The sequence below is a fragment of the Odocoileus virginianus genome, unplaced genomic scaffold (genome assembly GCF_023699985.2).
Source record: "Odocoileus virginianus isolate 20LAN1187 ecotype Illinois unplaced genomic scaffold, Ovbor_1.2 Unplaced_Contig_1, whole genome shotgun sequence".
NCBI classification, from domain to species: domain Eukaryota; kingdom Metazoa; phylum Chordata; class Mammalia; order Artiodactyla; family Cervidae; genus Odocoileus; species Odocoileus virginianus.
The window spans coordinates 5,184,244-5,211,827 of NW_027224318.1; the positions used below are offsets into that span (position 1 = coordinate 5,184,244).

General features: G+C 38.5%; 1 protein-coding gene across 1 annotated transcript in view; it reads right to left on the minus strand.

Moving 5' to 3' along the window:
- The window catches only part of SLC9A6 (solute carrier family 9 member A6), a 54,530-nt gene extending 27,380 nt beyond the window's left edge, over nucleotides 1–27,150 (minus strand). The window contains 11 exon segments of the mRNA XM_070463250.1: nucleotides 1,947–2,060; nucleotides 3,987–4,075; nucleotides 5,298–5,403; nucleotides 7,269–7,410; nucleotides 13,504–13,609; nucleotides 15,861–15,973; nucleotides 16,278–16,354; nucleotides 16,630–16,707; nucleotides 18,294–18,493; nucleotides 26,609–26,833; nucleotides 26,968–27,150. Of these exon segments, the coding sequence (XP_070319351.1) occupies nucleotides 1,947–2,060; nucleotides 3,987–4,075; nucleotides 5,298–5,403; nucleotides 7,269–7,410; nucleotides 13,504–13,609; nucleotides 15,861–15,973; nucleotides 16,278–16,354; nucleotides 16,630–16,707; nucleotides 18,294–18,493; nucleotides 26,609–26,833; nucleotides 26,968–27,133 (1,416 nt within the window). The 5' untranslated portion in view covers nucleotides 27,134–27,150.
- Nucleotides 27,151–27,584: the final 434 nt, after the last annotated feature.

The following is a 27,584-nucleotide window of genomic DNA, read 5'->3' on the forward strand; positions in this document are numbered from 1 at the left end:
GGACTAGCAGGATATGAAGTTACTGCTCTCATGGGAATCTTCCAGTTAAGGTTTTTCTCTTATGAATAAGGATTTATCTTTTTCTGCCTGAAGTTCATTCTCAGAAGACTAAGACTCAATAGAACGGCATTTCAGTAATACTTCAGTTTCTAACACAGATCCTACTTAAGAGTTTTAATTAAGAAAATATTTCTGACAATCTCTTTTGGCTGAATCTTCATTCTGAGGTGGTTTCTTAAAATACTACTTCTTTTGAAAATCACTAATTCAAACATCCTGCTCTCTGACCACAATTTCTCTTTCCATGTTTCACATCCATCTATTGCAGATAATTCTTCCATCTTACTGGGACCTCCAGTCCAAATACCCCTCTGATTTTCCATCAGTCAGTCCTCTCCCCTCTTCATTTCCTTTTCTAGCCGCATCTTAATAAAACTCTTTCCAATACTCAGCAATCCCTTTCCCCTCTGTTTTCACTGCACCAACTTGACAAAACTACAAACTCAGATGGACTCAGCTATCTGTTTTCTCCATGCTTATAGCTAAATAGTCCTGGATAAAGTCATACAAAAGGGCAGACTGATTCTACTGTTAAGATTTATTCCTCAAACTCAGATGGGTCCCTAACACCGCTCAGCGATTCTATTGCATTTCTCTGGTCAATGCAGTTTTCCACTCTGCAACAACTATTTCCTCAAAACTCCTATCATCTATGGGAGCCAGCCTCCTAGAGGGTTCCCTAGTATTCACACCCTGTGTAGTCTCAGCTCACACTTTACCAGGGTTTGTGTGTGACCAATAGAAAACAGAAGGGAGATGGTACACTGTCTCCAAGATTAGGTCATAAAAGCCCTTTGCATTCCATCTTGGTGCTCTCTCATCTCACTCTGTCCCCCTGGGGAATTATGTTGTGAGTTGCCCCATGGAGAGGTCCACGTGGAGAAGAACTGAAGCCTCCAGTTAATAGCCATGTCAGTGAGCTTGGGGTGGCTCCTCCGTCCCAGTCAAGTCTTGAGAGAGTACAGTCCCAACCCAGAACATGATTATAATCTCATGAGGGATACTGGAGCCTGCCAACTTAACCTGCCAGTTAAGCTGCTTCTGGATTCCAGACTCTCAGAAACAGCAAAATAACACCTTTGTTGTTTTAAGTTGCTAAATTTTAGGGTAATTTGTTACATAATAGATAACTGATAGGCCACCTGCTCCTATCTCACTTTCAGCAGATGATCTCACCTCCTACTTTACAGATAAAAATAGAAGTAATCAGAGAAATGCCATCTTGCAAATGTACCTTCATCTCTACATACTCTACCCTCTCCTGGAAAAATGGCAGAGCTGTGCTTCCTCCCACTGGAGGCCCATCCCTCCCCATGTGCTTTGGATTCCATCTCTTCCTACCTTCTTGTGAGGTTGGCACTATTGCTTGCTCTTTCATGTAATCAGCTTCTCCTTTTCAACTAGGTTTTAAAAACTCAATGAGAGAGAGAAAGAGAAGGGTGGCGGAGAGGGAAAGAGTGGGCAAGCCTCCTTCCATCTTTCATCATCTTTCAACTACTGCCCTGTGGCACAGACTGCAAAGTGCTCTTCATCATCCAATCTCTCTTTCTTCCGTTCAGTAACAGAGGACAAACAGTTTTATCTTTTGGAGTTGGCAGAAAGGTAGGAGACTTTTTCTTGTCATTTCAATCTGTCAGTATTATTTGTGCAATAAACAAAAACGTAAATAGAATAGACTGGATAAAAGAGTTGAAATCCTTATTTACTTTACTCAGAGGAAAATATTATATATATTATTATTACATATATTATTTATATTAAAAATATGTGTCCTTATAAATTCTTATCAATCTTATCAATTCTTCAGTCATCCCACCCCCCAAAAAACACATGCAAATCTCAATTTAAAAAGAAGTTTCCAAAACAGAATATATAATAAAGGATACAAATGCTCCTACTACAAATGTTGGGTTAAAAACATGGTTCTGGAAGGTGAACAGTGTCAGTCCCATGTAGGAGAAGATGAAATTCTCTGCCAAGAAATTGAGAAGCTCAAACAACTGAAACGAAATTTCAAAAGGTTAGTCCAGTAAAAATCTACGTAATTTGAAAACATGAGCATTACTAAGATATTGAAACAGATACTTCAAATATGTAATGTTCATGTATATCCTCCAAAACATGTGATTCAGAGGAAAGCAAATGTAGAGATGACATTTCTGGTCCCATAGAAAAAGCCATAAATGTTTTCCTTTACTCGCCCAATCAACTTCCCTTCTTCAATTCCCATATTCAGTCATCTTCACCCTCATCCTCCCAACCCTGCCAATTTTTCTTTTGGAATGTTCTTGGCTGTCTCGGCCACTGCGTTAGTCTAACTTTCATCACTTCCCATCCATAATGCTGGGGAAGGACCCTAAGTGGTAACCCTGCCACCCTCGTCTTCTACACCCCCACTCAATTAATCCCTAAATATGGCAGGTCCCAGACACTTCCCTCTTTACAGGCTGTAAAACCCAGTTCAAATCATTTTAGCCTGGCACAGAGTGCTTCATGACAACTCTCATACCACCTTGCCATGTGATTTCACTTTTTACATGGGTCTCAGCCCTCACTAAGAGAGTGAGGGCTTACACATTATAGTCCAGGGCTCTGTTCCCTGCCCTGCTACCTGCCCACCTCCACGTGTTTACATAACTGTGTACACACACACACACACACACACACACACACACACACACTGGAATATTACTCAGCCATAAAAAGGAATGAAATATTGCCATTTGCAACAACATGGATGGACCTAGTGGGCACTATGCTACAGTGAAGTAAGTCAGAGAAAGACAAATACTATGTGATCTCACTTATATGTGAATTCTAAAAACAAAGAAAAAAAAAACAGAGTTATAGATATAGAGAACAAACAGATGGCGGCCAGAGGGAACAGAGTTGGGGGAAGGAAAGAAATAGGTGATGGAGATTAAGAGGTACAAATTTTAAGTTGCCAAATAAATGAGTCATGGGATGAAAGGCACAGTGTGGGGAATACAGTCAATAATAAGGTATTATCTTTTATCATGGTGACTATTTTGAAATATATATAACTAACATAGTGTTACAGGCCTCCCCAGTGGCTCAGCAGTAAAGAATCCACCAGCAATGCAGGAGCCACAGGAGATGTGGGTTCAATCCCTGGGTTAGGAAGATCCCCTAGAGGAGGGCATGGCAACCCACTCCAGTATTCTTGCCTGGAGAATCCCATGGGCAAAGGAGCCTGATGGGCTACAGTCCATAGGGTCACAGAGTCAGACATGATTGAAGTGACTGAGCATACACAAACAACACAGTGTCATAGGTCAATTATACTTCAAAAATAAACTAACTCATAGAAAAAGACATCAGATGTGTGGTTACCAAATGCAAGTTGCAGGGAGAGGGGAATTGGATAGAGGAAGTAAAAAGGTACAAACTTTCAGTTATAAGATAAATAAGTACTAGGGATGTAATGCACAATATGATAAATATAATTAACACTGTGGTATGTTATATATGAAAGTTGTTAAGAGTAAATCCTAAGAGTTCTCATCACAAGAAAAAATTTTTTCTATTTCTTTAATTTTGTATCTATATGAGATGATGTGGTCACTATTTCATGAGGTATATAAATCAAACCATTACTCTGTACACTTTAAACTTAAGACAGTGCTGTATGCCAATAAAACTAGAAGAAAAAAAGCCATTAGAGGAAAACAAAGAAAAACCACTGTAATCACAATACTAATAGCCCCTGGCTACTCTGCTTATCTATTTCTACCCTAAAAGCTGTCACCCTTCAATCTGCCAGTCTCATCTATTTCTGGAGCCAACAGAAGAGGAACTGAAATGAGCAGACATCACTTTGAACAGAACAAAGATTATTTTTCAGTAAAAAAAAATTGTTTTGCTGCAAAAAGAAGTTTATTGACAAACTATAAAGTTTCTCTTACCTGTTTAGTTCTATGCTGAGACTCTGTGGACAAGTTATTGTACGTATAATGGGCCTGTGTGATGCCACAAAACAACACTGCAACCACACCTATAAAGACAATGAGTTTCAAGTTCACATCAAAGGCATGTTCCCAACTTTTATACTAAGGATCTTATTCATAGAAGTGAATTAGATGTTTAGTGTTAAATTTTTCAGTTGTGACTTACTTTGTTGAGAGGAACCGCTTCCATTGAAAACCTTTTACATTCTTTTTATTTCCCCAATTATTTTTGTTAGTTGGAGGCTAATTACTTTACAATATTGTAGTGGTTTTTGCCATACATTGACATGAATCAGCCATGGATTTACACATGTTCCCCATCCTGAACCCCCCTTCCACCTCCCTCCCCATCCCATCCCTCTGGGTCATCCCAGTGCACCAGCCCCAAGCACTTGTCTCATGCATCCAACCTGGACTGGCGATCTGTTTCACACTTGATAATATACATGTTTTGATGCTGTTCTCTCAGATCATCCCACCCTCGCCTTCTCCCATAGAGTCCAAAAGTCTGTTCTATACATCTGTGTCTCTTTTTCTGTCTTGCATATAGGGTTATCATTACCATCTTTCTAAATTCCATATATATGCATTAGTATACTGTACTGGTGTTTTTCTTTCTGGCTTACTTCACTCTGTATAATAGGCTCCAGTTTCATCTACCTCATTAGAACTGATTCAAATGCATTCTTTTTAATGGCTGAGTAATATTCCATTGTGTATATGTACCACAGCTTTCTTATCCATTCGTCTGCTGATGGACATCTAGGTTGCTTCCATGTCTTGGCTATTATAAACAGTGCTGCGATGAACATTGGGGTACACGTGTCTCTTTCAGTTCTGGTTTCCTCAGTGTGTATGCCCAGGAGTGGGATTGCTGGGTCATATGGCAGTTCTATTTCCAGCTTTTTAAGGAATCTCCACACTGTTTTCCATAGTGGCTGTACTAGTTTGCATTCCCACCGACAGTGTAAGAGGGTTCCCTTTTCTCCACACCCTCTCCAGCATTTATTGCTTGTAGACTTTTGGATAGCAGCCATCCTGACTGGCGTGTAATGGTACCTCATTGAGGTTCTGGTTTGCATTTCTCTGATAATGAGTGATATTGAGCATCTTTTCATGTGAAAACCTTTTACATTCTAAAATGATAGCATAAATGCCAACCCTAACAAGAGTGCTCAAACACTAGAGGAGTCGGTCCACACATAGAAAAAAAAATCACTGGCTAAGTCATTCCCTATAAGTGACAATTAAAAGGAGAAAGTAACCTACCTGTGAAACCCCATGCTTCAGCTAAGAGGAAGGTACTCCAGGACATCAAGAAGAACAGGCCTGTCTCCAACAGCTGGAACTCTCGTAATTTGGTGAACTTTGTCACGTAAGACTGTCAAGGTTGATAACAAGATCTCATAATACAAAAGTGTTACTAGAAAAAATAATAGTCGAAGCAAGGCAAGCCTGAAAGCAGAAGGATTCTCCAGTCTCTAACACAAAAGTCACAGTATAAGGAGGCACCAAAGTGAAGAAATTCTGAACATAAGCATTGTACTAAGAAGTCAGCAGTCCTCCCTTCCATGAGGAAGCTCTACAGCTTAGTCCATCCAATTGTTTTATGGGTATCACATGCTTTGTTAGAAACCATGCAGTAAAGAACAGTGTGTGTGCGCGCTCAGTAACTCAGTTGTGTCTGACTCTTCTGAGACTCATGGACTATATAGCCCACCAGGCTCCTCTGTCAATGGAATTTTCCAGGCAAGAATACTGGAGTGGGTTGCCTTCCTAATCCAAGTAAAGAACAGACATGACAGTAAAGGACAGGAGTGACAGATCAGATACACAACATGTCAACTTTATTAATTTGAGACCCAAAGCAAGATAGCTTCCATAATAATAGCAATTTATGCCTAGTAAAAATTCTCAATTCTCAATTCATGAGATTTGATGTTCAATCCTCTCTGTGATGTAGATTAACTCTGTGATGAGGAAACTGAGGCATGTCACTCACTCATACTGGTCTAAGTATTTGATAGTTGCCAGTGGAAGGGCCTGCATCAAGCTGTGGCAAATCTCAGCCTGGAGTCTACATTCCCTTCAACAAATGTGTACTACAACACAATGATAAAGTTCCTCAAGGAACTTAGGCTTGGAAAGAGATACTAGCTGGCCTGGTCCTTCTTCAGAACTGTTTTCACTGTCCGTTTAGGGCTCAGTTTGCCTGAGAAAAAGTCCTAAGACAAGCTTCTTCCAGCACAAAACTGAAGTACAGAAAATGAATATATTCTTGGAAAAGTATTTGTTTTCTATGAAAGTACCTTGAAAGTTCTGGAGCTGGAAGTTCTTTAGAGATCAAATCCTACTCATCTTCCCCGCTCTCCTCACCCTCCACCTTCCTACACTGAGGTCCCATGAAGTGCAGTGCCAGCAATTCTTCTATATTAGGAGTTCCAAAAGGCAGAGGCCACAAGAGGTCTTGTTTATCTGTGATACACAGGGCATAGCATGTGGTATATAACAGGTAATCAAGAAATTTTTTTTGAAGAATGAAAAGCTTGATATAAAACAGAAAACTGAATTTCCAGAAGTTTAGGTATACTTGCACTTAAAGAATCCAATAACAGAAAATTTAGATCCATTTATTAAACTGTCATTTTCTATTATATTTTAACTTATGAACGTGAAACTGCAATGACTAAGAAAAAAGAAATTTTTTTTAATGAATACAAGAGTGACTGGCTCAATGTTTCTAAAAGCAAACTAGTGGTAATGTGTAGGACTTGAGAGCATGAGGTTAAAATCAGTGGGAACTAAGATGAACTCCCATCTATCCTAACCCAGGAACTTTATTCAGTTGGTATCAAGATTATACATTCTTATTCGTCCTATTAAATGAAGAGCAAAAGGATGCCAGGCTGAACAGCCACACAGAACACCCAAGAGGCTCTTTGGAAAATATCTACCTTTATATCAATTCAGTCTACAACCTTAAAATTCACCCACAAAGGGTCACTCTGTCTAAACAGAATTCTGTAGTGAGTGTTTAAGGGCATGAAAGCCTACACAAAGCAATGAAATTCTTTTATTTATTTACTGGTAAAGATGATTGCCTAATTCAAACCAAGTACTTGGTTATAAGGTTAATAATTATAACATGATGTCAATTGCGGAAGTAGGGGAGACCACGGAACACAGTATTACATTACTCTGTAAAGTTAACAAGAAAAGATAAATATAAAAAAAGGATATTAAAGCTGTCACCACTCCAGTAGCAGCACCCATTGCGAAAGAGCCACTGAAGATTCCAAGGAAAATCCCAATAGACTTGAACATGGCTGTGACATCAAAGGTGTGGCTGTTGTCTCCAGCTGGCTGGTATGCTACTATTGAGCTACAAAAGAGAAAGAAATGGCTCTTTCTTTGAGAAGCAACTTTTACTTTTAAACCATTATCTAAAAAATAATAAAATAAAAATTTAAAAATTACCTAGTGTCGAGCTTGATGATGAAATAAGAGGGGGTAAAAACCCAAAACTTTGGATTTGAATTGCCAAAATAAGGACCAAAGGTTACCAAAACACGCTGCAGTGGATTGGCTAACAAGAAAACTCAGCTTTTGTTAAGTGACAATTTCAGAAGGTAGAACATTTTATTCAGTAAGATCCTCTTTATGAAGGTCGAACCAAGCCTTTTCCTCTAGTCTCAGGATACCATGCAGCACTATTCTTTTGTGACTATTTACTTAATGGTACTGAGTGCCTGAAAGCCCTAACGTACTAATAATGTGAACAAACTAACGAAAAATTCCCCATGTTTCCAACAGAGTATGCATAAAAATATAAAGAACACTGTTCAATACTCAACCCGATCACATTTTGTTTTTCCTATGGGAAAAATAAAAAAGATGACTAAAGAATCCTTTCAACTTTTATAATACCACATGGGCCCAGAACCACCTATCTATTCACTCACTGAAATGGACTTTTATAGATAGAAGGGCTTGAAAGGCCTTCCAAGGAGTTACAGTCCACTCAACAGTACTTTTGGCATACCTAGCTGAATCCTTCACCTAAACTTCTGAAAGAAAGTCACTCTGTTAAGAGGCCAAGACAGGTAATTAGAAAGGACACTCTCCATCTTGGACTCACAGTCCAAACCTGGTCTAAAAATACTTCTTTTGAAACAGTTGCCCCAGGAAATAAACACAGATGAGAAAAATCACTCTTGCTAGTGGGTCTCTGGCAAAAGCACCTGCCATTACTAAGTCAGTTTTCATCACAGTTAATTGAGTACCAGTGTTTGTATAATAAATCCAGACTCAAAGACATCACACAAGTCATGTCAAAGAAAAGAAGCAGAAAAAACACATTCCTAAGAATATAATGAATTCCCTCTGTGGTTATGGCAATGTTTTTTTTGATTCAAAGCTAAAAAATGACATTGCTATACCATGTACACCAAGTTCTCTTCACACCTCCCTAGTTAAGTTAAAAAACAAAACAAAATCTAAGACCAAGGTAACATTTCCTAATTTTACCTATCTTATTGAAGTATAACTCCAATATGAATTTCTGGTAATGGCATATAGAAATTTCTGAGACTCAATTTGAATTGGAAACTTTAAACATCTGCATTTAAATCTTCAAAGTGACCAGATCATTTTGTGACTGGTAGATCTGATACTGTTTTAGTGAATATGAAATGGCTTTTCATGTCATACTATCTTACCTACACATAAAGGACCCTACCACTGTAAATGAGAGTTAACTATATTATAGCATGAAAATATAGCAGCTGGCTGGAGAAAAGAAATACTGCCACAACAACCTTCTTTCTCTCTGGCCATAGTTTCCAAAATGCTGACAGGAACAAAATATCAATGAAACGCCTTCTCAGATTGTTTTCCCTAGAGTAGTTCATGGAATTCAAGATTCACATTAATCATTATTTTATTCTTTAATCACTAAAATGTGCAGGAAAAGCATGGTGGGCTGAGAACAGATGAGAGGTTTGTCTTCTTCCTTTTCAAATGCTGGCCTCTGGATTGAAATCTGAATTCATCTTTTCTACATCAGTCAACATTTTAACTTGAGGCAGCAGCATTTTTATGAATACTTAAAAAAAATCCTGAGAGTAATACAATGTACAATTTAGAGGGGAAAATCTCCCCATCATTCCACTACCCTGACTTATTTTCTTATTTTCCTTCTGTATTTCTTCCCCCTCTTTTTGTTTCTGTTCAGTCACTCAGTTGTGTTAAGTTCTTTGAGACCCCATGGACTGTAGCACACTAGGCTTCCCTGTCCCTTCACTATCTCCCAGAGTTTGCTCAAACTCATGTTCATTGAGTCAATAATGCCATCCAACCATCTCATCCTCTGTCATCCCCTTCTCCTTATGTCCTCAATCTTTTTGTTACATGCATGCTAGTTCATGTTTAGTTGTAATCATAGTGAACATACAGTTCCGAATTCTGCTTTTTCAACTGACAATGACATAAGAATGACTATAGTCTCTCTAGTTGTGGTTTTTTAAGACATCATAATGGTCCAAATGGATATAACATAATTTATTTAACCAGTTCCTCACTATTGGACATTTTAAAGTTGCTTCTAATATTTTTGCTACTATAAATAACAATGTGAAAGAACATTATTTGTGCTTTTTACAAATTTTGGACTGTTTTCCCATTCTACATTCCTAGAAACAAGGTATTAACTAAACTAAACCTATAGCTGCTTTTACATGTTGAGCAATAGCTTTCAACTAAATCTGTATTACATTTTAAGAGGGAAATATGACTATATCCCTCAATTTTTTAGTAATGATATCCAATGGCCTAGAAATTCTACTTTCAAAAAATACCCTACAGAAATATTCTCAAGGATTCACGAAGATTTATATATAAATATATTCACTGCAGTGCTATTCACAATAATACAGTATTAGAAAACACTAAATATTAATCAACAGGGGAACTGCAGAGGTACATTAGTAGTGTATCCATACAATGGGATAAAGGAGGTATTAATGTAGTACTATGTCCAAGTGAAAGAAGGAAGTTACAGAAAAGTATGTATAGTGCAATGCCTTTTTGTTTAAAAATAAATATTATTTATATGTATGCTAATACCCTAATGGAAAAAAATCTGGATGAAAACCTTAATAAGTGGTTATTTCTGAGAGCTGAAATTTCAGGAATTTTCTACTAAGTCAAATACTTTTAAAAACATGTATTAATTTATTATCATAAATGACAAAAGATAAAATACAAAAGAGCAGGTAATACCAATTTCAACGTCAACAACAATGTACAAGTGACATAGTTTCAAAATGATATCAGGGTTTCTCAATCCTGGCATTACTGACATTTGGGGCCAGGTAATTATTTGTTAGGTAGTGGGTGCTGTCTTGTGTATTGAAGGATTATTTAACAGCACCCTTGGCTTCTACTCACTAGATGCCAACAGCAACATCCTCCTATTCTTGATAACCAATATGTCCCTGGACATTGCCAAATATCCCCTGGTTGGGGGGTGGTAATGGTGCAAAACTGCCTCCAGTTAAGAATGACTATAGTAGACCATTACCAGCAGTAACTATTTTTCATTAACAATTTTGTTCTTGTTAACTGAATAGGTAAAAATGGCCACTGATTTAACATGTATATCTCTGGTAACTAGTAAAGCTAAACAGTTTGTCTGTCATGTTTGTTTACTCATACTTACATTTTATAAAATGTAAATGACCCCCAAAACATATTTTAAATTAGTATGAACCTAGGTCTCTAGGGTAATCATGGTATACCCATTCAGAGGAATACTATTCAACGTAGAGCATCTCTAGGTATACACAACACTATATCAGTACATACAGCTCTAGCTCATACAGCAATGAGGGAAGCAGTTTCACTCCACCCTCATCAGATTAAAGTATTGACATTAACAAAAAAAAGTTACTGTCAATCTAACAGGTCAAAAAACAAACAAAAACAACTTCCAACACAAATTTCAAGAATGGCTATCTTAACCTGTTAACTGCCAAAGAGAAGTCCTTCAGGAGGGGGTCTCCCTCTTTCCACAAGGCTGTTTCCACAGAATATACACATTAGAAAATCACCAAAGGCCAACACAAAGTAGACTATTTATATCTAGTGAAAGTTGCTCAGTCATGTCCGACTCTTTGTGACCCTATGGACTATACAATCCATGAAATTCTCCAGGCCAGAATACTGGAGTGGGTAGCCGTTCCCTTCTCCAGGGGATCTTCCCAACCCAGGAATTGAACCAGGGTCTCCTGCATTGCAAGGCGGATTCTTTACCAGCTGAGCTATCTCATGTACTTTTAAAGGCAAACGAAAGATGATGAAAAACGTAATGCCAAGCACTTCAGTTAGTAACCTCCTACGAAAGTGAAAGTGTTAGTCGTTCAGTCATGCTCAACTCTTTGCGACCCCATGGACTGCAGCCCACCAGGCTCCTCTGTCCATGGGATTTTCCAGGCAAGGATACTGGAGTGGTTTGCCATTTCCTTCTCCAGGGGATCTTCCCAACCCAGGGATTGAACCCAGGTCTCCTGCATCACAGGCAGATTCTTTACCATCTGAGCCACCACAATCGCAAAAAATTCTAGCAATAAATATGGTAGAGGGGGTAGAATTTATATCCACTACATTCACAAAAGAAGGTCTGATCTTTTGCACATCTTCATACACAACATTTAAGGAATTAGTGTTACATCTCAGAAAGGATAATTTTCCACTTTGCAGTTAGACAATGGGGGAAATCAAGTTGTGTAAACCAGAGTCAGTGACTGACTGCTCTTTTATGGTTAGTGAAGTGGAAATTAAGGGGAGAAATAAAAGTAAGGAGGAAAGGTGAAGGAGTTTTACTCTCTCTTGTAGAAAGTTCTGGTGTAGAGTAAAGGCAATTGTCTATAGGGTTAGATATTTGCTCGGTAGGAGTGAGTTGGCAGGCCACAGTTCCTCAGAGGCTCACATCCATTCTTTTACCTGCAAATATCTTCTAGTAGCATATATAGTGATTTCTATACTTATTAAAATATTGCTCATTTTCATTGTCTTTAAAAAGTGTCTGAATATTTGCGACGATTCTCCAGGCTAAAATACTAGAGTGGGTAGCCATTCCCTTCTCCAGGGAATCTTCCCAACCCATGGATCAAACCCAGCTCTCCCGCATTGCAGGCGGATTCTTTACCAAAGTTCTGTAAAACAATTATCCTTCAATTAAAAAATAAATTTAAAAAGTATACTACTTAGTACTTTTAAAAATTAAGTTTCTGAAATGATTATGTTAAATAAGATAAATATAAATTAAAGTATGAAGGATTTCTTAATCATCAAATTGGCAAAAATAGCAAAGTCTGACAAATACTCTGTTGGTAAAGTTATGAGGAAACAGGCACTCTCATAATTTGGTGGCTAAAATGCAAAAACAGCTAATTGACAGGCAATTTAGCAATGTAACAAAATTACAAATGTATTTACCCTTTAACCCATTTATCTCACTTCTGAGAATTTATTCTACCAATAACCAATATACTAATGTACATATAAAACAGGCAAGTTCAAAGTTAATCACAGCAGTATTATTTGAGATAGCAAAGAATTGTAAACCCTTTATGTTTCCAGCAATAGAAGACTGATTAAGTAAACTATAGTACAGTTCATAGTATTGTACACAGAATACTATGTGCCTGTAAATGAAAAATGAGAAACTCATTGCTTTGATACAGAAAGATCTCCAGAATGTAGTTATGTGAGAGGAAGTCAGGTATAGAACATATACAGCATGTTACTTTTAAAATAAGAAATGAGGCAAATTAAGAATATTTATTCACATACGTGCTTGCATTTGAAGAAACACTAGGATACACAAGAAACTAATCAAAATGATTACCTATAAGGGACTGAGGGGATAGGCGGATGAGGACAGGAGTGAGGATGTGACTTTTCAACGTATACCTTTCTATGTAGTTTTGATTTTTGAACCATGTGAATATGTAGCTCTGACAAAAAATTCAATTTGAAGAACAAATGTCCATGTTATAATGACAGAACAGAATGCAAAATTATATACACTACAATCACAACTATGTAAAAATATTATGCATAGAAGAAAAGAATTTTTTAAAATGTCCTAGAATGCTTGCAGTAATTGTCTTTAGCTGTCAGGGATACATGTCACTTTTCCTTCCTTTATTGGCGTATAGCTGCTTCACAATGTTGTCTTATTTTCTGCCATACAGCAAACTGAATCAGCCATGCATATACATACATTCCCCTCTTTTTTTGGTTTCTATGAATTTTCCATGTAATCTGTAAGTATATATTTATTCACGGGGGAAAAATGCTTCAGTTTTTCAAATGTTTCTATTCATAATGTACTCTACTCAATAAGTGACTTCTGGTTCTTAGAATCCTAATGTTCAACATACAGAATAAAATAAGAAAAAAAAACACTTACGAAGATAGCACTATGGCAACAGCATCATTGAGGACACTTTCACCAAAAAGAAGTGCATAGAGTTCAACATCAACTTGAAGCTCATGGAATATGGCAAGAACAGTCACTAGCAAGTAGAAAGAGTCACAGGAATATTAAGACATTACAAATATAACATATTTCCCTTCATAGATGATCATACTAGTTATTTGGAAATTCCTTTCTTCATCTCAGAATTCAATCCTAATAAACATTCATACCATATTAACGATTCAGTAATTTTATGTCAATATTTTTCTTTTCCCTAACTGTGTACCTGTAATATCCCCTTCCTCTCTCTAACAGTCGAAAATAACCTTGGAGGACTGAGTTGGCCTACATTCTTTATGCAAATGCTAATAATCTTGCCTTGTACATTTCTTTCCCATAAAAAATACATTCAGAATTTCTTACAGACCAGGTGATCATTAATCTTTGATAAAGAAGACTATTACAAAAAGCATTTCCTGCTGCAAACTTCATTTTTTCCTTGGAGCTTTATAATTCACTTCTATTTGACTTTCAAATTTTAAGCACACCAGTTTAGCAAAGACAGTGGGAAATGAAAACACGAGTTTGGTTTCCGGTTGGCATAAAATTTATGACCAGAATGACAGCTGCTATATTTAACTTAATAAGAAGACAACTATCAGGCTATTTCAGCTTGAGAGGAAAAAAAATCCTTCTCTTAGAAAACCATTACATGAGAATTCTTAGAAAATCAGAGGAGATTGAAGTTGCATTGTAACTTTAATTGCTGAGTCACGTACAGCTCACTTGCTAAATAAACTCAAGCAGACATGAAAGATTATTACAACCGGAGTTGGGAGAACCTCTTCAAATGCCAACTAAAAAACAGGAAGCTTGTACTTTAAAAGATAAAGTGTCCACTGCAAAGCATTTCATCCAGAATATCCTGATACCAAAGCTAACCAAGAGAAGGCAAAAAGGAGGGCAGGAACAACGCTGTAAAATTTTAAAAAGAACCTATGGTTCCCACTTCTATCAAGTGAACAACTGCAAAATAACAGAATTATTATAGGGGTAATTACCTATATAACTCAGAAGAAATATAACCATTCAGCTTTATATAAGCAAAACTGTTCTGCTTGAGCCATCCAGGCAATACTCCCACTAAAACAAAACCAGAAGTTTTAAGTAATGTAGCCAGTCCAACTGACTGAGATTTCTCCTAGACTTTGAAAAGTTGAGGACTTTGCTTCCAGTAAGAGAACATGGAGAAGAGACCACTAGTTTCTTGCAAAAACCATCCCATCTTCATACTGATAATGGGAACAGCTACAAACAATAAGTGGGCAGCCTCGACTGTGTTTAAGGAGGTGATTTGCTTCTCAGTTTTAAAAATGCCAGACTACACAAATGCTTCTCTAAAATGTCCTCTGGGCTTTTAAAATCATTTCTTACAGAGTATAGAGCATATTTTCCTACTTTCTATAATGCCCTGTGTTATCAGAGTTAACAGAGGAATTCAGAGATAAACTTTGATTATGCTGGATGATAATTAAAGAAGATTATTAACTTACAAGGTCAAAGGGTAAAACAAAACAAACCTCTACCAAGAATCCAAAATCTAGTAAAAGAAAATTTGCGTCCTTAGTTCAAAAAATGCAGTCTCTGCTCTTATCCCTATACCTTCAGCCTAAACATGCTCTATATTCTTAATTTGAATGTAGCTGTGAAGATCACCAATATTAGATTAGGAAAACTATAGTCTAACTCATCTAACTCAATACAACAAAATTCATTGTCAAGTCATGATAATATCAAAACTACTTCATAATCAGAAAGCCAACTTTATAAAATAGCTCTTTAATATATATTACAACCCACCAATGGCCCCAAATCATACTTGTTCTAGTATGATGGTCTTCTAACAGTCATTTTAAAACAATTTTTCTTAATCTTAAATGCAGATTAGCTAAATGTCAACAGATTTTTAGGGATCTGTTTTCTAGAAGTTTGAAAGGAAATGTATCGTCATTGCCCATTCTTAACTAATACAGTTAGTCTTTTATGCCCTGTCACCTGGGATAGAGACCAACCTAAAATTCTTGAAGGAAATGCTTTATGGTCCTCATCTAAAAATCATCAAATTGTAGACCAGTAATAGGACATATAATAAAGAGGAAAAAAATTGTTGTGTTTAAGCCAAAAGGAGCCATGAATTTTGTTTTTTCCCTCCACAACTGGAAAGTATAGCAAGATGGGAATACCTAATCCTAATTCTACACCTCAAAGCAAGAAATACATGCATGTGTGTTGTTGGAAAAACACTGTACACCTTAAATACTCAAGCTCCACATTCATGTAAAACATACCTGGGTCAGTTGCCGATACGATGGCACCAAACAGCAGGCAATCTGTAAAGTAGAAATCTCCAGCAAGTTGTCCAGTTACTTTCATCAGTGTAACACAGCCATACATTATTGATCTATTAAATAAACATATATCTACTTTAGAAAAAACATCAACTGTGAAAGAAGTTAGAATACAGTAAGAATAAGATGGGTCTACTATTAGTACTTTGTGACTAATCCCAAATATATTGCATGTCATTTAAATATGGTAATGCCTTAGCCTTAAGGAAAATTCAAAGAACTTATTACCTATATGAATATATTTTACTGCAAAAGTCCTTAGACACATTCAAGAATACAATACTGCAGAAGTCAAATATGCATTATTTTAAAATTACAATTTGAAGGCTAAAAGTGTTTTAAGCTTCAAGTACTCACCCAATTACAAAACAAGAAATTGCGGTTCCAAGAAAAGCGTATGCTAGGATTGACCCAAGGTTTCGAAAGAAATGTCTCTGATAGAAAAAAAGTTTTACTGTGTTAGAATATTCACCAATTATTTTTTTTAGAAAAAGGTTTTCTATTCTAGTGTACTATGCTAACATTAAATGCATTATTCATTAAACGAAATAACTAAGAGAGAATTTTTGTACAGGCATTAAATTCAGCATCTCAAAAGGATAAGGAGAGGGAGAAGTGAGGGATGAACTGCCTATTTCTGAGTACCAGCGATGATAAAACCCATGGAGTATAAGGTTGTTCAAAGCATATGAAATAAAAAAGCACTTACTCTTTTCAGACTATATCCCGCATAAAATATGATAGGAGGAAGTAATATGTTGAAAAATACTTCTGGATCAAAAGTAACCTGTTAAAATAAAGAGTTCTTTTAGATGAATTCCCTCATAAGATTTCTTATTACATTATGAAATGAGCAAAAAGAAAAGAAGATTCAATGTTAAACTGGTGAAAGGCAAGAATACTACCACTGTGGTAACTGAAAAATATTTCATACAGGATTGCTGGTGTTCCACTTCTCAATCAAATGACAAGGAGATAGCACTGGAACAATCAGTTACATCCTACGTATGCAAAGTAGGTTAAAATGATAGTAAAAATCTTCAAAATAAGAAAAAGTATGAGCATGTCTTTGCTTTAAATAAAAGAGGCCCCAAACTGGTAACATAAAATTTGGGAGTACAGAATTATTGTCGGCAAGAGGAACCAGACTTCTTGCATAGGTACCATCTCCAAAGGTATATAACATAATATAAAAAGTTTCTGTACAAATCAGATTTCTAGTCCTGACAGCCCATTCCTTTTAATATCTACTCCCTATAATAAAACACGTGTCCCCTTCTGTTCATAAGGCTGCAGTAGGATTGGGCATGAACACAGAGCAGCTACACACATAGCCATGCTAAAATTTCATTTCCTAGAGTTTTGAAGGAACTAGAATTTTCCACAGGTAGAAAAAAACTCTAGCTGCAAAGTAAAATTTAAGTTTGTGTGAAATTTTGAAAAGCATTAAAGATGGTCAAAAACACAACCAAGTAGCTGTATAAGCCAAGTCCTGCCAATGTAGAAAGCAGACGTGGAGGCAGATGGTCAAGGGTGGATGAAAACAGAAACATGAGGCCCTGAGACCTGTCAGGATGGGAACTATGGATGGGTCAGGAGAAAGCAGCTCCAGGAATGTCTGGGAGCCAGTAAGACTGAAACCCAACCTACATCAAGTTTCATGCACACCATGGTATAGTACCTGATACTCAGGTTGAGGCCCTTATGAATCAAAGAAAGATTAAATTGTGCTCAGTATACAACACAAGGGCTTCCCTGATGGCTCAGTGGGTAAAGAATCCGCCTGCAATGCAGGAGACACAGGAGACGCAGGTTCAATCCCTGGGTCAGGAAGATCCCTGGAGGAGGAAATGGCAACCCACTCCAGTATTCTTGCCTGAAAAATCCCATGGACAGAGGAGCCTGGCAGGCTACAGTCCAAACGGTTGCAAAGAGTCAGACATGACTGAGTGACTAAGCACTCTACAACACAATCAAGGCAAGAAAGAATTCAAAAAAATATTCATGGAATATTTTAGGTATTATCAAATAAATGCTATGTGCTAAAGTACTATAAAACTCCAAGGGCCATAAGCAAATTGAAAGAAACATTTACAAATTCTGCTTAACTCAATACCGGTTACCACTTTTTACAACTGTAAACATTACAGGGGGAAACAAAAACAGTTACAGTACTCAGCTTCAATCAGAAAATCAAACTGTAGACACGACAATTTCCTTAGCACTGCATTACATTCATTAATTGAGGTTTTATTGCATTTGAAAAGACTATTTTAAATATCATTAAAAATTCATTATTTTTCTCCTGAATCACTTTGCTGCTATTATATACTTTTTAAAAAATCCAAAGGTTCTCTTTAATGAAGAACTCACCTTTCTAAGCATTTCATTATCTTGAACATTATTGAGTTCATGTGAACTAATCTCTCCTTTCAGCGTATACTCATAAAATTTTCCACTAACATTTACCAATAAGGTAGTTGGGCTTGACTGCACTTCACAGCTCAGGGTCACGTTATTCACATCACTTGGAACATGAATGCCATATCGAAGCACAAGACCCACCAAAAGACCTGGAGATAATAAAAGAATAATATAAGCTCTTCTTTCACACAGAGACTACCTCTTGTGTACCCCACACATACCTCTGGATTAATAACAGAAAATCTCTTATGATAGTTTCCTGTAGCTCAAAATTCATTTTTAGACCAAATGCAGTTACATTTTAAAGTGCTACTAAATTCACAAATCTAAGTGCCCAATATAACTCCAGTGACAGGAGGGGAAAATATCCCCAGGGGTAACAATGCATATTGCATTCCTAGATCAAGATATAAATAAGTGATTTGGAAAGTAACAAAATGAGGAAATACCTTCAGATCATCTGTACACAGTACATGCTCCAAGGCGTCCCAACCTGACAATGTAATCATGTTAGAAATGTGTTTACCATCTCCATCTATTAATACCAATTCACAAGTCCTAACTTCTTGTTATTTTCTTAAGTTATTCCTAAAGCACACGGCTGGCCAAATAATACAATTTTTACAAACTGGAAAGTCAATGTTTGTAGATTGAGTTCTTCTAATACTAAAAGTTCAGATTTTAATTTTAAAATATGCTTCAAAATGAAAACATGGAACAGAAGCCTTGACTTTGACACTATGATATCAACGTATTATTAGAATTTTACCTGGATCATCATATTGATATTCAATTATGCACAATGTTCTAGGTACTATAAACCTAGATTGATCAAAAATGTTTAAAAATGACTTTATTGTGATATAACTCAAGTACCACAAAGTTTATCCTTTTAAACTGTATAATTCAGTGACTTCTAGTTTATTCACAAAGTTATATACTGATAACTACTTTCCAATTCCAAAACATTTGCATTGCTCCAAAAAGAAACCCTAGACCCATTAGCAGTCACTCTCCATTTCCCCCACCCCAACTGCCATCCCCTGACAGCTACTAATCTACTTTTTCTCTAGATAAATCTGCCTATTCTGGATATTTCATATAAATGGACTCCTACAATATGTGACCTTTTATGTCTGGCTTCTTTTCCTTAGCATAATGTTTTCAGGGTTTATCCATATTGTAGCATGTATCAGTGCTTCATTTCTTTTTATGGTCAAATAACGCTTCAGTGTATAGATATACCTCAACTGCAAATTGAACTCAAACATCTGGAACTTTCCTTAACTCTGCTTTAATGGCATTTTACCTTCCTGTCTCCTTCCACTCTAACTGGTCAGTCTTTCTTTTAATATATGTGAATGGACTATTATGCTAAGTAGGCCCACAGGGTTCACAAATGAAAATGAGGTCCCTCCTTCAAGTAGCTCTCAGTCCACTTGGCAAAAACAGACTGAATAAACAATTATAACTTGATATATATGTATATGAGGTATTATAAAAACAGAAAAGATGTACCTAAGCAACCCTGAGGGAGTGGGACATTAGGCAAGTCTTTCCAGATGCGTCATCTAAGCAAGTAACAAAGTAAGAGAAAATGGTTTCCCAGGTAGGAGGACCAGCAGTACATATCCAGTCAAGAAGAGTGAGAAAACATAGCCCATTCAGGGAATCATAAATAGTTCAGGATGGCTGGGATATCAAGTGCCAAGAGTTGAGGTGTGAAAGACTGGCAGGAGCTGAATCACGAAAGACCTTGCATGTTGGGGAAGGGAGTTTAGACTTTATCCTGAAAGCAAAATGAAGCCATGGAAAGCCTATAAGCAGGGGCTTGACATCAGATTTCTATTTTAGCATGACTGGCCTAGACTACAGAGGCTCTGGAAGGTCAGATAAGAAGGCCACTGAGGTTATTCAGGCACTAAGAATGCAGGGCCTAATCTAAGACAGCAGAGATAGGGAGAGAGGGGGATTTTTTAGAAAGTATTATCTTGTAGAAGAATTTGGTGACTGAGAAGACTGGGAGCAAGGGAGATGAAAAACTAAGAGGAACCTAAAGTGACTTGGCAACTAGGTGGATAAGCTGGGCCAGTGAGTGAGGCAGGGGACAGATTTCTAGGGGAAATGTGCAGCTTCGTTTTGGACATGTTGAGTTTGATGTACCTGTGATACATGCACAGTTGAGTATGTGGGATCTGGACCTCAAGGAAGGGGGAGGGTCTGGACTGACGATATACACTTGGCAGTCATAAGACGGTTGAAGTCAAGTGCAGAAGGGATTACCTAGGGAGCAAACAAAGTGAGAAGAGGACTATGGATATATGCCCAGAGTTTTATGCCAAAATTAAGGGGCTGGTGGAGGAGGAGAAGATGATGAAGGAGTCTAAGAAAGAAAAGCCACAGACATAGGAAGAACAGAGGAGGAAGTGATGAAAACTAGTAAATGCTGCAGCAAAGTCAAGGAAGACAAGCATTAAGAAGTGTCGATTGGGTTTGGCAACAAGGAGGTCACAGGTGACCTTGGTAAGAGCAATTTCAGTGAAGTAGTGGAGGCAGAAGCTAGGCCAGAGTGGGAAGTGATAAAGCAGAAATGGGGAGTGTCAGAGCAGTAGCTGGCTAGGAATGGAGGAAGCAGCAGAGATGAAGGACACTGTCAATTTACAGCCACATGTAATTTTTTTCAAATGAGCAGCAATGAGTAACTGGTAACCAGTACAATACAATCGACTCTAAAAAACATTTTAACAAAGTTTCAGATATTTGAAACAACATGATGGACATTGAGGGCATTATGCTAAGTGAAATAAGTCAGACAGAGAAAGACAAACATTGTATTCTCTTTTATGTGGAATCTTAAAAAGAATAAAACAAAAAACAAACTCAATAGATACAAGCTCTGGTGGTTGCCAGAGGCAGGTGGAAAGGGATGGGAGAAGTGGGTAAAGAGGTATAAACTTATTTAAAATTTAATAAATAATAAATGAAAGATTTGATCTTGTTGTTTAGTCACTAAGTTGTGTCAGCAACTGTTTTGTGATCACAAAGACCGCAGCCCACCAGGCTCCTCTGTCCATGGGATTTCCCAGGCAAGAATACTGGAGTGGGTTGCCATTTCCTTCTCCAGGGGATCTTCCAACCCAGGGATCAAACCCATGTCTCCTGCACTGGCAGGCAGATTCTTTACCACTAAGCCACCAGGAAAAGATACACTTTGAAAATATCTCACCTCCAAAACACAAAATTAAAAAGTGATGGCTGGATATCAACTGTGTTTGATAAACATAACCTGGGAGAGAAAAGGTTATCATTCCACAGTCATCCTGTCTATATGATATAGAAATAGCTCTTTTTTCTACTATCTCACAAGACCTCCTAATTAAGAGGCTCAGTAGTACTAAGTTGTCCTCTTACATTGATGTGCAAAAATCACAGTTAAGCCATTACAAGCAGCAATAATATCAGCATAAATTCTTTCCTTATCCTCAAGCCTAACTGTGTAAGGAAGAGTACCCACAGGTTCTACTGCACCCCAACCCAAAGCTGAAATGTCACTGTGTGTCCTGAGGAGGGCTCAGCATTTGGACAAATCTTATACCCTGGCAGTTAAAACACCAGCAAGGAGAATAATTACTTAGGTTGCAAAAAAAAAAAAAAATCAGATCTTCTTTTTACAGCATCAGACAGCTGAAAAATTAGAATTTCTCTGAATAAAGTTGACAGATCAAGTTAACTTGGGCTCTGTGAAAGGTCAAATCCTAATCATGGAGTTAAGGCAATTCTCAGTAAGGAGAAAGTACACAAAAGGAGTGCTTTGTTAAGGGGATAAGGCAGAAAATTCTCGCTTCCTACACAGAGGCACAAAAAATATTGATATCATGACATTTAAAATTACCATTGTCAGGCAACAAAGTATACAACCACAAAGAGATATCTTTCACAAGAGACAAGTCCCTCCCCTCCTACACATCCCTGACCCTCTTGTGCTGGAGACCCTCCCAAGGACTGAGGACTCAGGCCCTCTGGACCCAAGGCCCAACCACTGTATGAGTCCCATAGTGGAAACTGATTTTTTAATGGATTTCAGCACATCCTTCCAGCTTATCATACTAGAAGCCTCTGATAGTCAAAAATACGGAAGGAACATCGCTGGGGTATTAAGTATGGTCAAAATTGCTAAAGATTTCTACAGATTAAAAATATATGCATATTTGTATATGTGTATGTGTATCCGTATAGAACATTTATCTGCTTCTTGAAGAATGCTGTTAGATTCTGTCTTAAAAGCTAATCCAACTATTACGAGTCTCAGTCATTATTTTCTCATCTATAAAATGGGGATAAATGACTTTCCCAACATTATTTGGCATTGACAAAACCAGAATTAAAATCTGCATTTTCTATTTCCAAAGTCTCTATAATTTTCTTATCACCTCCTGGCTCTCATGTCACTAACTTGTTCTCTGGTGGTTATGTCTCCATTCTCTCACAGGTTTCCCTCACAACTCACTTTAAAACCCCTATAACTTTAAGTATTAACTCCCTTCATATCTGATCTTATGAAATTTAATATAACATAGTGAAGGAGAAAAAGCACCAGTTTGGAGGGCAGATAGAAGTATCAATTCTGGCTCCATCAAGTTCTAATCTGTGATTCTAGGGTAGATAATCTCTCATTGAACCTCAGTTTCCTCATAGGTAGTGATGATAATACTAACACAGTTCGTTTTCATAGATAAGTTTTATCTCTTTGACGTGAGGTAACATGGTTTAAGGGGCTAAGAGAATGGGGCTCTGAGGCTGACTGACTGAACTTAATACTTACAAGTTATGTGACTTCAGGCAGGTCACTGAACCTCCCTGTGCCCCAATTTCCTCATCTGTAAAATGGGAAAGATAATAGTACCCATCTTACAGGGTCGTTATGAGGTTTAAATGAGATATCTGGAGACCATCTAGCAGTGTCTAACATTATAATGCTCAGTAAACACTTCCTATTCAGTCACTAGATTGTAAGTGCTTTGTGGGCAGGGATGATGACTCATCTGTATTTCCCATTATGTCTCACATCACATCAAAGATAATAAATATTTATTGATGAATCACGTTAGTTAAACTTAGGACTCTGGATGCTGTAGTTTAAGGCATAATAAGTACTGCTTCCTTGCTTTTTATACCATCTAAAAGCACACTGCAGTTTTCAGACTCACTAACAGTGACTCACTTTGAAGCTTCTTAAGCAAACTAGCCCAATGAACAGAACACTTGGGTGCTTCAACATTGTGTTTGTAACTAGGCTTTATTACAATCTAGAAAGTGACCACGTTGGCAATTTAATCTCACTTTCTTTTTTTACCTTTGCTTCTCAAAAAGATAAAGGAGAGGCTTATTTTAAGTAGCATTTTTCCAGGATTTAGGTAGCTAAATCATCAGTGGGCTGAATCTTGGTGATCTGGACATTCCCAGAGTAAGAAGTCTTCATCTGGAAGTAAAGCTAAAAAATAAAGGTCTTAAAGTACTATATTAACATAATAGCTATAATGGTACAAGAGTTGTAAGAAAAGATAAATGGCAGATGGTAATTATGACTAGAAAATGTCCTAATTTTCATGGCACTGAAAGTACTTTGACTGAGCCCCACCTATTCTCAAACTGAATTTGGGTTTTGGTCAGGAGGCTGTTCATCTACAGCCCCCAATCGCCCATATTGAGAAAATGGGACAGGCTAAAGAATGCCAAGTCATGGCAAATCAACCCGATTTGACACCCAGGTAAATCTCTTTGCTTTATATTCGACAAGAGACACCCTTGTTTTTCCTTCACAAAACACCAACACTAAGGTACTCCATCACTTTTCATTAACTTAGAAACATCAGGGAAGGAAATCAGTAATCCCACTATTCTCCTTTAGCCCAAGAATTAGAGGAGGTTAATGATATCAGCTACCAAAGAACAAATATTGTCTGGGCAATTCTAAGTCCCTATTTGACTTCTGTAAAAAATACTATGTCTGCCTCTTAACTTACAAGACTGAGTCAATTAAAAGAATCATTCTGAGCTTAACCTGAGAAAATGCAGTTATAACAGCAATAATAATGCAACTGAAACTCTCATTTAATAAGCATTTACTTAGGGGTCAGATACTGAGCTAAAAACATTTCTTCCTCACAATAATGCTACTATCATTGTTCCCAATTTATAGATGACAGTGTAAGAAGGTGAACTTGCCAAAGATCACAGAGCTACTGGCACAGTGAGATAGGAACCCAGGTCTGACTCCAAGACATGGGCTGGAAATCACGGTGATGGTCTGTTTTTGCATGGTACAAGAGCTAAGAATAGCTTTTTAATTTTTAAAAGTTTACAAAAAGAAAAAGAACAAAACATTTTCACAACACAGAAATTGATGTGATCCACAAAGCTGACAATATTTACTCTGTGGCCCCTTACAGAAACAATTTGCAGACCTGTGATCTTACCATCTTGAACCACTTTATCATACTCTCTCTATAGGAAAGAGGTTACAGTAATCAGCTCCTTATTTCAACACCATAATACTCATTTGGCATTTAATGGAATTTAAGATCCTTTATTTTCTTTATATGACTTGTCTACCCAAGAAGGGTAAGTTCTTTTAAGGTAGGGATCATATATTTCTTTGTATTTCCTGTGCATAACGTAGTAAGCTGAGTAGCAAATGTTTGTTGAGGATAGTAAATAAATCACACACTGTTATACAGAGAAATTAAACAGAGATATACGGTTTATCTGACTAACTCAGCTTAAGGAGTGCTGCAAATAGAATACAAAAACATGAAATATGAAAACCACCCAATATGTCTAAAATCTAAGAATCTTAGGAAGCAGAGATATTTTGCACACAGGCTTAGAATTTTATTACCTTACAAATGAAAAATAAGTCTGAGTTCCTACATTTTCCTGATACACACAGCTACCTTTCCTTGCTCTGCTACCCTTGAGCTGCACATTCCAGAAAGTCTGTATTTACTGGAAAGGGATGGGGGTGGGGGTGCATGGAGAAACGTCTTTTTATGCCAATGCTTCTCCCACCTCTCTGCAAGTCTGAGACACAAAGCTGAAAGCTCATCAGTTTAAGCCTGTTTCAAATGAAGATAATCTTCACTCATGAACTGCACAGAAAGGGCTGTTTATCTGCCCTCATCTCTCCAGCCATATACGCCCTCCTGGTCATCCTAGATTAAGACAGCAATATGCATCTTTTCCTCTCATGAGGAGGCCAAAATGCCTCTGAGTCTGTGGTTTGATTTGCCCTTCTCCCCTTATGATCAAAAAATAAAGATAAACAAGAAATCTCAAAACGAAAGCACATTAAGACACAAGAACTGAAGCCATTTACTCAACAATCTGTCAATAACCTTATGCCACCAGCAAGTCACCCATCGCACTGCATACGCGTGGTGTTCCTAATTACTGTTTGGCGGAACTGTTCTGACCAACCTATAGTACAACACGCTGCTGAAGATCTTTATCTCTTGTCCTTACCTCCGCACGGCCTGAATTAGAAGAGTCAACCATACGTATTCATATCAGATGTCACAAGCCTAATACAATACATCAGGATGTCATCAAAATTGCCCTAAGCCGCCTTCGGCTTCTTTCTTGCTCAGGTTTTTACTTGGGCTACACGGGAGTCAGCTTTTCATTCTCAGCCTCCAAAGGACAGGGCGTAGCAAGAGCTGGGTGATGGGGAAAGGTGGACTCTGGCTCCAAGAGAACGTCAGATGCTGAGCAGCAGAGATCCTGCTGCAGCTTCAGTGGACCTTAAACGAACTGACATCCCAGAGAAACGGATAGCTGGGCTGGCCTCCCCTCCCCCAGTCCTCAACCCAATCCGAGCACCGCACCCACTCCCTTTCCATCCTCAGTCCTGGGTCCCGAGCTCGGTAGGCAGAGGCGGAGAGGAGGGGTGCGGAAGAAAAAGGAGGTGGGGTCGGAGGCAAAATGGTGTAGACTGGCAGAGGAAAGGAGGGGCGCGAGGCTGAGAAAACGGGGGACGAGGCTTAGGAGAAAATGGGGTGAGGCAGAGAAACGAGGGGTGAAGCAGGAAAAAAAAAGGGGGGGGCGATGGAGAGAACTGGAGATCAGGGAAAAAGGCGAGGCGAAAAATGGAAGCAATGGGAAGGGGAGCCGTACGTAGGCCAAGCAGAGCCAGGAGAGGAGGTGAAGCAGCCGGCGGACAGAGAAAGGGGGAGCGCCCGGGGCAGACACGGGGTTGAGACACTTGCCATAAATCATAGCCAGGCCGGTTTCGTGCAGGAAGCGGGCCCGGCGGTGCTTGAAGAGCCAGATCGTGAGAATGGTAAGCGTGAGCAGCAGGATGAAGATGAGCAGGTTGGCGCTGTCCTGCCGGTGGCTCTCCTCGGCTTGCTTCTCTGATACGATTTCCTCGTCCATGGCTCTCGCTTCTCCGCCAGCGCCGTCCGAAGCCCCGGCCCAGCCAAAGACGCCCACTGCGAGAAGTAACCAGAGCGGCCGCGTGAGCCGGCGGGCCCGGGGGCTGCCGCCGTCGACGCCGCGGCGGAGGGGCGCCCGCAGCCAGCCGCGTCGAGCCATGACTCCCCCCACCGCCCGCCCCGATCCTCACCCGCAGCCGCCCGCGGTCGGACCACTCCCCGAGGGCTCACGGGAAAGGGGCGGGGCCCCAAGGAAGCCGTCGGAGCGCGCGCCGCCGCCGCCGCCGCTCTTAAAGCGGACGCGCCACTCCCAGCTCGCTGGGCCCTGTGACTTTGGCCTGCTGTCCCCCGCCACATCAGCTTCCCCCCAGGCTCCGATGCCAGGGAAGGAAAGGCCGTCGAATCTAGTCCACCACCTTCTGGAAAAGAAACCTGGGTTCAGCGTAATCAAAGCAGTGGCAGATTGCGCTCAGTCTAGTTTGATCCTATTCTTAAAGGTCTCAGAGGAATGGATCTTTCATAACCCATCTCAACGTTGTCCCCCAATGTCTCTTAACAGAATAAGAAGTTGTCCTCTTGGGAAGGGCCTAAATCTCTATCTTTAATTTAAATTGGATTCTCCTTGTTGTGTCCTCAAAGGGGAAAAAATAGCACTGTAATAGTTCATAAATAATTGACTCAAAGGCAAGGATTCTGCGTGCGTCTTTATGCTCGGTTTTCTTTACACGTAAACACCCAATGTAAGTCATCTCTTACAGATAAACTCCTCAATCTGGCAAAGATTCAGTCGGTTTGTGCTCAAATTTCT